Source organism: Mauremys reevesii, linkage group 3, assembly GCF_016161935.1.
Source record: "Mauremys reevesii isolate NIE-2019 linkage group 3, ASM1616193v1, whole genome shotgun sequence".
In the NCBI taxonomy this organism is placed as follows: Eukaryota; Metazoa; Chordata; order Testudines; family Geoemydidae; genus Mauremys; species Mauremys reevesii.
The window spans coordinates 76,808,717-76,821,744 of NC_052625.1; the positions used below are offsets into that span (position 1 = coordinate 76,808,717).

General features: G+C 38.3%; 1 protein-coding gene across 1 annotated transcript in view; it reads right to left on the reverse strand.

Annotated features, from left to right (window-relative positions):
• RYR2 (ryanodine receptor 2) overlaps positions 1-13,028 on the reverse strand; it is a 697,632-nt gene that overhangs the window by 251,966 nt on the left and 432,638 nt on the right. Inside the window, exons 36-41 of the mRNA XM_039529228.1 lie at positions 12,071-12,297; positions 9,122-9,923; positions 6,461-6,661; positions 5,302-5,407; positions 2,484-2,627; positions 1,496-1,769 (exon numbers count right to left, since the gene is read on the reverse strand). Coding sequence (XP_039385162.1) covers positions 1,496-1,769; positions 2,484-2,627; positions 5,302-5,407; positions 6,461-6,661; positions 9,122-9,923; positions 12,071-12,297 — 1,754 coding nt within the window. The remainder of the gene's footprint in view (positions 1-1,495; positions 1,770-2,483; positions 2,628-5,301; positions 5,408-6,460; positions 6,662-9,121; positions 9,924-12,070; positions 12,298-13,028) is intronic.

Here is a 13,028-nt window from a genome sequence, read left to right on the forward strand (position 1 = left end):
CAGGGAAAAGGTCAGAGTTTTAGTGGCTTACTTGGTAATTCAAATAATTAAAATAGTACTAGCTACATTACGAGAGTTAAAATGATTAAATTTTATATATATTATAGGATTTCATTATGAATAATGAAATGCAAGTATAATTAGACTTACACAGAATTACAAATTACAGTGGAAGAAAATGTAGGGAAGTCTTAATTCAAGTAGACAGATGCTATCTCATTAATTTAAAATCACTTTTGACCATAGTTCTCTACTGACTGTCATACTCTGGAGGGAATATCACTGCTGCTCATAAAAGTACATTGTAATAAAATAATGCCACCAAATATATAATGCTTGAAGCCACATAAAAAGAGAGAAAATGTAAGAGGCAAGCTGACCAGCACTTCCTGTGAGGTACAGAGCATGCTCAGGTCATCATGCATAATCAGAGTTAAGAGATGTGTACAGAGTGTAATTGCTACTGAAAAGTCAAATATATTTCAATAGTTACCACCAAAGGCATTTCTGAGGAACTAAAATGTTCCTGATGTGTCAAAATAATGGTGCAACTTCATACATAAAGTTGGGGTTATTTAATCAGGACTGAAAATGCTCTGGGTCCATAGTCAACATGAGGGGGAACATAAAAAGGGACTAGTTTTGGATGTGCTTTCTAGGTGTGCTCTGCTAGGTGCAAGGTCTAATAGTGGGCAAGCTATGGGACTGGTAGAGGAATCGGTGTGGGGATTAAGGCTGGGTAAAAACTTCTTTCTTGTTCTCCTACACAACTAATAGCCATTACATAGCATTCGGGGCTATGCTGCTTCAAGAGGACGGAAAACACTGCCTCAAGCAACAATAAAAAACTGAAGTGGAAAATCCAATTTTTCCCTTTTAGTGAATTCAGAAACATGAATTTGTGCTGGCAGTTGGAAGATTTATGGAATACACTGGGGTCTGAGTGCAATCATGACTCTCCTGGTAGCTGGTTCCAGCAACTACAAAGCCCATTAACATCTCAGAAATAAATGTATTCTCCTTAAACTCAAGTGGATGAAACCTCTGGCTTTTGGTGTTGAAAGTCCCAGGGTGACCTTTACTGATGGCTGGGCTATTTATATGCGTATGCAGCCTCTATCCCTTCAATTCATAGAAAGGTCTAAATGCTGATCCTGATTGTATCCTTTAAAGTAAAGTTGACTGATATATTACTGTAGGACTTTAAAGCTCTTCACTTTTGCTTCTCCCCTCTATGAATTTTCCAAAAGGATATGACCTTATAGTGCAGTTTACTACTATTCAAAAGACATCTTTGTTAACAATGCTTCAAAGCCTAGATCTTAGAACTACTGAAGCTCCTATCGCAACCCAAAACTTCCTTTTTAGTCTCCTTAAACCAGACATACATATTTATAGTCAAACAATATGCTTAACCCAAGTGATAACAATGAGACAAATAATTGGAAAAGTAAGAGATCTGTCAATCAAATGTTACTGTACTCCAGTGATTTACCCTAATCCACGAATCATAAGCTTCTCTTCCTCCTTGCCCATTCTGACGCTGAGCAAGGAACGGATCTGGCCCAGGGATGCCAAGAGGTTGATTGTATCTTCCACTGATACACCATTTATGGTGTAGGTCTTTGGTAAGCTTCTAACCAGACCACCGATACCATCATACTGCCGATGCAGCAATACAAACATGGCCCTCACTAACTCCGGATCCTCTATTACTGACTCCTGAGCCCAGCGTACCATGGTCTCTGAAATCAATTGCTGAAGAGTGGCTAAAAAAGAGTGAAGAATGAAAAAAAATCAGAATTAATTTCTCATGTTTCTAACAGTATCTTTGAATGCATTATGCAGCATATTAGAATTAGCACAATCTAGAAAAAAAACTATTCTTGTTTTCTTAACAGGCTAAGGTACAATGTAATACATTGTGTCAAGTGGAAAATATGCCATTAGAGGAAAAACAAGTAGTAATATTTTGCTGCAAGAAGCTAGCTTTAAAATTATAGATATCACTACTGCATATGACAGTGTAAAAGAGCACGAAGATATACTGGATCCTCACTGGAGAGTGACTGTACAGCAGTAGCCAGCTCCACTTCCAGATACTTTTTCCATGAGTTTTGAAAGCATGAGATTTTATTATTATTTTTTATGGTGTAGTATCACCATTGTCAGCTGCTGTTTATTGGACCATTAATTTAGGATACAGAGATACATATCTTATTAAAAAAAATATAAGTGTTTTGGCTGACATTTCAGACAATACTTGGGCTGAAGTAAAGATCCCATTGAATAACCAATATTGTACATACCCAAAACTTCAGTTAACCTGCTTTGAGTTCAAGCCATAAGATAAAAGGTACACACAGACTCTTCCCTTAAAATCTAACTTCCTCTGACACACAACATATATAGAGCTGCCAGAACTTTCCACCCCCTTCCCCTTCAGACCAGGACTACACTGGACTTTAATTTAATTTACTTACAGGGCTTCTTAGCATCATTATCAATTGGTTTCTCATTTTGTTTCTTCTTTAAATATGTGACTTTTTCTACTAGGTACATGAGGCGACCTCTAATGGTTAAATCACTGTTTCCATCCAGGGTTCCATCTTCATCTAATTCAATTCCTGAAAGCAACAAATATTAAATCACTAAAAAAGTACAATTAAACAGAGGAGAGCTGTGCTCAGTGTCCAAATGTGAAAATATAACCAAACTGATTTTTTTCTGCTCTGTTAGCTAAGTGTACTACAAACGAACAAATATACAGTACTGCTTCAAAAGTGTTATATCAGTTTAAAGGTTGGAGTAGAGGACTGGGAGCTGGGAATCCTGTAGTTACAGTCTGCTTCTGTCATTTATTCACTGTGTGACTGTGGGTCAGTCTCTTAGCTTGTGTGCGCTTTAGTTTCCCCATCTGCAAAATGGGATAATACCTGCATCCTAGGGGATTTCGTGACACTTGACTGAGGTTTGTAAAGTATTTTGAGATCCTCAGCGGAAAGGCATTATAGAAGTGAGAGTATTGGCATGGCTGTTAATTTATTTTTCAATGAGTAAGTATGAGCAAGTAACTCAATTAATTATATCCTGGCACATGTGACAGGAAGCTTATTAGGAAAACCAAGGTGTGAAAATCCAAAATATGTTGATTTGATGCAAGATTTGTTTTTCATTTTTATGGTTTCATCTATAATACTGTCATTGAAACCTAAGGGTTTGGTTCAGGCTCATAACTAATATTAAAACATTACGACTATATGAGTTCAAGGTGAAAATGCCATTTAGTATTTCTTTCAAATTCAGAATTATTCAACTTTTTAAAAATATGATGGTCACTTTTACAGCATGATTCTGCCTCACATTAGATCATTCCGCTTGCTCCTTTGGTATTTTTGATAAAGACGTTGGGTTGTTTCTAAAATTTATTTGCCTTTTTTCCATTAATCCTTATGTAGGATGTGATCTATTCCCTTTACAGGCTGTTTTATTGCATTTCACCGTATGGAAAATGTTAATGCATCGGTCATTGATAAGACTACAATTAAGTCATGGGTATTTTTTAGTAAAAGTCACCTGTCCATGACTTGTGCTATAAATACCCTTGACTAAATCTTAGCTGGGGGCTACTGCTCTGGGGAACCCCTCGGAGGCTGCTGCCCTGAGGGGTCCCTGGCCACTGCTCAAGCTGTCCACAGGGCCAGCAGCTTGTATGGAAATTGCAATCTGATTGGTGGAAACTGCTTTGAATTTAAGTAATTAACAATAATGTAACTGAACTGTCTAATCCAGTTAGAGTACAGGAACACTCTATAGTTATTGATGAAAAAATGCCAGTTCCATATGTCTGATTTGCAGAATAGCAAAATGATTATTTCTTAACCAATACAGAACATATGAATCCTCAAATTATGACTGGCTGACAGTCATCATTAGCCAGTCATCTACAACCTAGAGTTGCATAATCTGTTTGTTTCCTTTTGACTATATAAATCCATGTATTCTGCCCTCCTATAATCTCTCTTCTCACTGGCTTCTGCATATCTCTTTCATTTTTTTGTAGCTTGTCTTTTCCATTTAAAATTGAAATATTTAATTTGAAATGTCATAACAACAGTAAGAGTCCTTGAAGGTCCCTCCTGTTTAAGATGCAATCCTGGAAGGAACTCAAGGCAAAATAATCAATTGGGTTCTAGACAAGTCTGAAGGCCTGAGTTAGGGACCCCTTCCAGGATCAAGGCCCGAGTTAGAGAAAAAAAAAATCACATGACTCGGCTCCAGCTTTCTCCATGCAGGGGATGAGCGGGGAGAATTTAAATGTGGAACAGCTCAACTGCCACCTCCCTCTGCTGGTTGTCAACTGCTGATTCCTTTTACAAATTGAGCAGCTACATTTTCCTGTTTTCTTGTGATTTGCAGAGGAAGAAGGCATAAATAACTTTAAATAGAGAAGTGGTGATTATCTACAGCTTTGTCTTATCAATTTCTAGGACACTGAAGCCAAATTTAAACAGAAGGAACTTTTTAACTGGATCTGCACTGTCCACAGATGCATGTTTAACATTTAAAAAATTATTTTGTTTCTGTTTTGGTTTCTTTGCATTTACTTTATTTTCTTACAATGTTCAACATTTTGACACCAAAGAGACTCTTGCATTTCATGTAATTATTGTAACAAAAATATCTGGACTGAACTTAAGCACCATTTTTCCTATCTGTCTTCAACAAAACCCCAAGCCTCAAAGTTTTTGAAAGTGAACTAGCATGGTTTTTTTTTTTAGCATGTTCATTTTTAATTTTCATTTGTGTTTAGAGAACTGGAACAGCTGAAGTCCATCAACCATTTTATTGTGGTTAATAGGACCATACTTATTTTGATAGAGTGAAATTCACCTATTGGTGAATGGGAGCAGTTTACCTACGGTACTGGGGGAAAAGAGGAGCAATAGTTGCTATTCTAGCCCCAGAATATTACTGAAGAGCTATAGAGCTTCCCAATACTGAGGGGAGCTAGACTTCATTCGCTAACCTTAGAGTACCACCACACAAGTTCCATTTATCTGGCGCTTGTACGGGAGGAATGAAATTTCCTCTTGTCGAATAAAATGTAACGTGTTTTGTTGTCTTCTGGTCAGATGAGAGGATGCACTTGTATTATAATGACTGAGGAATCCACACCCCCTTGTGTATTATCTAGCCACCTGTTGCTGACATAATTTAATGGATCGCTTAGTTTTGCTAAAGTTATTGAATCTGGCTAATACAATTTCAGAGACAAAAACATTCAAAAACAAGGTTTACCACAATGTGTCATTAAGTCCTCATGGAACTCCAAGAGTTGATCTCTAATTTCTTCAGAGCAAGGACAATCACTTTTATCATCCTTAAAATTCAGAAGCATGTTAATCTTAAAAAGAAAGAACACAAAAGAAAGTTTAAAGCTTTGGTAGCATCTTTTTGAACACTTTGCAGTAGGCTAGAAGGGAATATGTAAAGCCAAGGATGCCTGGAATCCAAATGTGTACTTTGAAGACCAATAAAGTATCCATAAGGTTTACAGTTAATATGCAAATACTGCATTTTTTTTTGCTCATTATCTCCATAAATACGTGCAAATAAATTTTAAAACAATTATAGAAATTCTTTAGGTAAACTGAAATACACAAATACCAGAAGAAATATGATTTCTGAAGAGGAAAAAATCAGGCATTTAAGTAGAGTAGGTAAAAAAGGTAATAAATGAGCATCAGTGTGAACTGGTGGCTAGAGCAAGGCTAGGAGTCAGGACCCCGGGGTTCTGTTTCCAACTCTGCCACTAATTAGCTGTGTCGCCTTGGTCAAATCACTTAATCTCTCTGAATATCTGTTTCTCTATGTTTAAAATAGGTTTAAAAGGGTGTTGTAATATTTAATTAATGAATGTTTGTAAAGTATTCTGAAATCCAGAAATGTACATCTATGCTAAGTTTTATTATTACTGCAGAACCTCATCTGAGAACTGCCTACTTTTCTATAATGTCATTGTATACATAGACATAAGAGCAGGCAAGGCTGTACTCTAAAAGCTTGTCTACACTGGGAAATTACACGGCACTAGACAACGTTATCGAATACATATTAATGAACACAACATATTACTCGGTGTAGATAAAGACTATCAAGTTTAACATCACATCCCGTGATGTCATGTCATGATTATCCCTAGTGTGGACCTTAGGGCTAACCACAACCAGCTGACTGACACAATGTTAAACATGACCTATCCTTGACTGCACTGAATGTTGTACATCATGTAAGTTTAAATACTTGATTTACCAGCATAGAGAAGGGTGAGAACCGAATGAAAATTGGAATGTTAGGACATAGCACTCTGACTGGGCTGGGATCCTACATCCCTGCTTTGGCTTCTCTGCCACGCCCACAGTCTGGTAAAAGAATAACTGCCCATTTTAAGTGGTACCTGCTCTTGAGGCGGAGACCGAAACTCTCTTGTTTTCCTGGCTGTCAGTGCGGCAGACATGTTTAAGGCCTGCATAACTTCATTATATCGGAATCGCTGATTCTCTTGAAGCTTAGCCACAAAATCATCAGAAAATGCTACAATGGCTTCTATTCGGTGACGTATCTGGCAGTCACAGAGGTACTGGAGTAGGTAACACATCTGAGAAAACACCAGAAAAAGGGCAACAAAAAGTAGACAAACTTTTAAAATATTCTCCACATATTCTGTTAACATACAACTGAGTGTGGGTACTGTAGACTCCAAGTGATAAGGCAGAACCTGCTATCAGATGAATTGACGGTAATCTGCGATACAGTCATGCTTGAGTTAGTATTAGGTCTTATAAATTGCCATCTGCAGGAGATCCTTCTGCCTCAGAAACATATACAAGGACATGGGAATTGTGCTAGAGTAAAAAAAATAATAATATAGATTTAGACCTTGTCTATACAGCAATTTAGTGCACAGCAAGCTGAGGTGTGAATCTACAGTGCCATGCACTAAATGACTGTTTGGGCCCACGCTCTTAGCCTCTATTTCCAGTGCATTTTGCATTTGTACCCAGAAGCTGCAGAATGCCCTATTAAATTAGCCCCTTTTAGAAGTTAATTCTGACCAAATAACACAGTTGTTGCTAGGCTGATGGCTAATAATAATAATACCATTTTATTAGCAGTTTAACTCCATGGTTTACTATCAGTAAAGATCCCCCTTACGCCCAACTAATAACCACAGGGCAGCTCAAACGAAAGAGTACAACTTACATGTCTGTTTTTTTGTATTTGGTTAAATGTTTCATCGGCACCATCTCGTTTTTTGTTTTGGGAGAGAGTGTGTACAGCACAAGTGAGAGATCATGCCAAAACTGTTGAAAATCCTGCTGTCTTTATGTAACATTTTTTGCTGATAGCACAGTAGATTTACAGAAAGAAGTGAACACACTATAACACAGCTTCACAAGCAATTGTTATAGTAAAGATTTATTTTATCACCCAGTGCATCCTCTGACACTACAGGATTATACTTCGTAATATTTTTTCTACTGAGTTGTCAATTCTACTTCTAAACTCTCCTTTTAAATATCTCCATTATAGTAAACCTCAGAGTTACAAACACCTTGAGAATTGAGGTTGTTCATAACTCTGAACAAAACCTTATGGTTGTTCTTTCAGAAGTTTACAACTGAACACTGACTTAATACAACTTTGAAACTTTATTATGCAGAAGAAAAATGCTGTTTCCCTTTATTTTTTTAGTAGTTTATGTTTAACACAGTACTGTGTTTGGTTTTGTTGTTTGTCTCTGCTACTGCCAGGTTGTGTACTTCTGGTCCAAATGAGCTGTGTGGTTGACTGATCAGTTCATAACTCTGGTGTTCATAACTCTGAGGTTCTACTGTACTTCCCTTGGGAGGCCACTCAACAGTCAACCAAATTTGTCTGTTAAAGTCTTTTCTTATACCATACTGAGCTTATATGTTCCTTTTATTCATTAATTTCATTCCATTCCCCTTTGTTAGATTTCCTGTAGCATGCTTCCTCGATGTTTATACCCTTCAACTCTTTGCCCCTCTTAAAGTTATTACTTACAAGAGCCAGGCTATATAATTCCTTTATCTTTCTTTATAAAATAATCACATCCATCTCTTATTCATTAAAGGTGAGGTCACCCAGATCAAAGCCTATGCACCACTTACATCCCAATTAATCTAATTTGATGGCTTCCAGTGATTTAATTGGTACCTAGGCCTTATGCTCTCTCTCTGCTCAGGGGTAAATTTCATCCTAGAAACTACATTGTGCCATTTAAGACAGCTTATAGAAAAGGGTATTGCGCAGTCACATGGTTTCAGGGCAACAATGGGAGGCATTCTGCCTAAACTGACAAAATGACTCCCGCAACTTCTGGGCATGTAGAGGCAGAATGACTGTGTCTGCTACTATTCCAGTGCTGGTTCAGCCTTTTGTTGTTGTTGTTATTTGGTTGGTCGTTTTTTTCTCTCTGCTCCGATTGGCCAGATTTTTTTTTTTTGGCTTGGTCGCTCCAGCGGGCACCAAAAATGGCCAAATGCCTGGCTGTTCCTGAATAAGCTCCATGTAGACAAGTCCTTAGCCCAACCTCTCCCATGCCCCATTTGGGTCTCCTTGTGCCTAACTCCCCACACCCGGCCAGTCACTACTCAACTATGTAACAGCCAGGATGAAAATAGCTCTTAGAAGCTGCTCTTACTTGGTTATCTACTAATAGCCACAATTCTCCAAAGAAAGTTGAAAGGAAAATGTAATAAATTATATAGAAGTCGCTGCTTCTAAACTTATAAAACGATGATTTTATTTTTTTATTCAGAAGATATTTCCTACCTAATTCTGTTTTATTTATGTCAGATTTGGTTCAAAACATGTCTCACAACGTCTACCAAGGCTACTGTTATATCATCAGTAGTAATTATATTTTTAAAACACAATGTAAAAAAGCACTAAACATGCCCGTGTGCCTGCAAAAAAGAGTGTGTGACTTGAAATATGCTGCAAGACTGCTGTGTTCCTTGAAATATTTGACTGAAAGGAAGAAGGAAGTCTGAAATATACGAACAGCCACTTATACTGTCTCGGTCATTACCTGTAATTTTACTGGTTCAGGAAGTTTCATTTGAAGAAGACCTTCCTTCAGCACCCGTCCCCCTTTGACTTCTTCCTCTCCTCCTTCTGGCTTTAGATCCTCTGTACTCAACTGCTTCTCTGGCACTTCACTCTCATCCTCCTGGCTCATGCCTTCCTTGAAAACGCTGGGCTCAATCAGCTGTAAGATGTGTTTCAAATCCCCATTATGGAAGACTCCCATGATTAGCAGGGTGTAAAAAAGCTTGATGAGAGGGACAAATAGAAACTCTGTAGTACCCCCTACTGGATCTCTGACATGGAGGTTGCCCTCTTGAACAGCCTCTGTCAGCATCTCTATAGTTTTGGCCTTTAAGATATCCAGAGGAAATTCAGGGCTAAATTGATAGCACTCACTGCTAATGCTTACAAAACTGGGAGAGGAGAACTGGATTCTAGGTCGCAGTGAGGTGCTGAGTCCTATACCAGGGAGGCCATGTTTTTTGTTCTCATCAGGGAACAGAGTAATGCTCTTGGTCTCATCCGTCATCGGAACAATAAATTCATTATTCATCATTAACCTGGCCGTGGCGTAGGTGTTGAGGTGGATGTCAATGAGTAAGTCATAATAGCCTGTGCGAAGTAAGCCTGGCATATACTTATTCTCAATGCCATAGAGAAGCTGAGATTCATCCACATGGCTGCACATAGCATGTGCCACCCGGTTGTTCCCTAGAGCACAAACAGCTGAATACAATCGGAGAGTATGATAGTGAAATTTCAGCAGTTCTTCCTGTTCTGTCAGTTCTAAAATATCTATAGACCTGTAGAGAAGAAGGGAAAATAGAGGAAGTTCCACATCAGTGCAGTAGCTAGGAACATAGGACTCAAAAAGCAAAAAAGTTATTCAGAATTCTACAATTGTGCAACATGGGCAAATTAGCCATTGCTCTGGATCTTGACTTTTTGACTTCCTGGCTTTCAAATAATTAAACTTGCAATTTTATAGACAATGGACCTGTCATAAACAGATAGTTAAGGGTTAAGGGCTCTTTTACCTGTAAAGGGTTAACATACAGTACCTGATGACCACCTGACCGAAGGACCAATCAGAGATAAGATTTTTTCAAATCTCTGTGGAGGAAAGCTTTTGGCTGTGTTTTCTTTGTTTGTCTCGGGAACTCTTTTGAATCTAAAAGAGACCAGTCATGTCTCCAAGTTCTCCTGGAATAGTTTCTACTAATTAATAGTGAGTATTAATTAGAAAGGTGAATTAGTCTTATGATTTGATTTCTATATTTGCAATTGTGTGTTTGCTAAAGGAAATTCTTTATTCCTGTTTGCTGTTACTTTGCTTTCACTGAGAAAGAAAGGGGGAGAGGGGATTCTCTCCAGAGATTGATAAGGTTATACCCTATGAGTGTCCAGCTTGGGCTCATAGAGATTCTGTATTTTCTTTTTGTTCTCTTAATAAATTCTTTCCTTTTCTTTGGACTTGGTTAATTCCTTCTTCTGTGGAAATTCAGGGGAAGGTGAGGGGGGAAGAGACAGTTCCTCCTGGGTTTGATTTAAGCCGTTTGAATCAGGTATCTCTCTCCTAGGAAAAGGGAGGGGGGAGGAAGCAGGGGGAATGGTTTGTTTCTCCTGGGTGTAAGAACTCCATGGATTTGGGGCTCTTGGAATCCCCTAGGATTTTGGGGAAGGACTGTGTCTCAATCCACATTTCCTGATTGAGTGGTGGCAGCTTACTAGATCTAAACTAGGATTTTAGTTTAGAGGGAAACCAAGTCAGGTCCCCACATTGGAGCCCAACAGTTCCAAGTGGGGGGGAGACCTTTGACATGGTGGCATGCGGGTCCTCACCTTGAAACCCCCCAGTTTCAAGTGAGGGTAGACCCATGACAGGACGGCTTAAAAATCATGACCCAAGTCTTGAAATTGTTTAGACTGAATAAAAACTATCACTTCAAAAAACTCCAATAGTCTTCAGTGGGAGCCAGATCAGGCTGATTCATTTAAAACAAATTTCCCTTTAGATTTAGATTAGAAAAAACAATTTAGATAATTGAGAACATAAAGACAACATTCAAATTTAAATTTTCACTATTCATGCTACTTATTTACTTTTCATTTCAGGTTGGACAATGAAAATAGATGACTCTTTCCCTTTTGGTTTCTCATCATCATTACTGTAATATTCTAGGCAATTTCACTTTCAGGTTCTTATACATTAGCACTAGGGACCACAATGCACTAATTCTCACTCTCCACATATCCCATGCACAGGTCTGAAGATAATATATGTAAAACATAATCCAAACAGTCAGTTTATTCTACCAAGATTGGGTTTTGAAGAGCCTTAAAGCACACAACATGTCAGAGTTGTTTGATTATTGCTAACACAAAAATTCAAGTAAATTACTAGACTACAAAAAACACTGAAAGACACTGTACACATTCATAAGATACAACTAAGGCTCCCTCCCTTCTGACCTATCTAATACTTTGTAAGGATTAGTTTCAAGATGTTACCATCAGCTTTGTACTTATTTCCCCTCTCAGCAAAATAATACACAAAACAAAATCAGGCATGCATTGTCTGCATCTCTATGTAGTGCTGGCATCCACAGAAGCACGTGCTTCTCCCTGAGGAGAAAAACCCCAAATCTGTCATAAATGCTAATTGGCAATGTCTCTTTAATTCAAGAGATCTCTTGTTGTTGAACACGACTAGTAACAGTTTAATAAAACTAGTGATGATATTTATGTGACCCAGTTAATAATTCACTAATTGAATTTAAATGCAGCCCACAAGAAGGGGTTCTTTTCTAAGTCCTAATATATTATTTGTATTTATATATATTATACACATGCAAGAGAGAAAGGGAACTGTCTAGCAGACTATTTTCTTGTCTGATCTCATAAACCCACACCTACTCGCATTCAATTTATACATACAAACAAAGCCAACCTGTTCTCTTCTGGGATATGGAGGGACATGAACTGCAAAGGATCCAAGCACTGTACCATCCAGCCTTGACGTTCACTGACCCGTGAGATATCAACCTTCAGAAAGTGGTTTGGCATTCTGCTCCACAGCACATGGGTCAAAAACTGGACATGGAGACGGGGAGGGCATTGAGGGACTGGGTTTTTATGCTCGCTTTTGAACAAGCCAGCAGACAATGGCATTACATTCTGGAGACAGCAAGAGAGGAGACAGTCAGTTTTATAATCACTATAGGACAATGCGCTGTATGATAATACGCAAGACAAATGTGCTGCAAACAGATATGAAATCAATGCAATGAAACAAGCATAGTATGGTAGGAATGTCGCATTTTATGCAGCTCCCACAAAACAGGCTGGGGACTGCTGGCTCTCAAAGCAAAACATAAAACACTTAATAGAGCTTGCCTAAGGGGATGTCTTAGAGGTTCAGTATCTAGCTGCCTTGAAACCACAGATATGAAAGCCAGTAATCTTTCACCCCCTCTGAAACCTCAGCCTTTCATTCCTCCAAGACAGGGTTCAAGTTCTGTGCAATTCAAATTTGCTAGAAGCAGGCAGTTTGGGTGAATCCTTGAAAACTGAAGCCCAATCACTTCTCTAGGGACATTAATGATCCCATGGCCCAGTTTGTAAGAGTAAGGGTTTTCCCTGGCATTGAGACCAAAAATTGTACCCCCATCGCTACCATCACAAGTTATTTATTATGTCCTCCTCCTAATTCAGAAGAAGCTAATTTCAACATGAAGAATAGGATTTAGAGGCTTCCTTAAAAACTCTGTGCTAGTTCTTCTGGGCTGCAATCCTTTTCATGAGACTACACAGTATCCCATACATATAAATTGACTCAGAGCTAAAACAGACATCAGTGCATTGGATATATTTAAAAATGAAAATCCTCACCTTTTTTTACCTATATA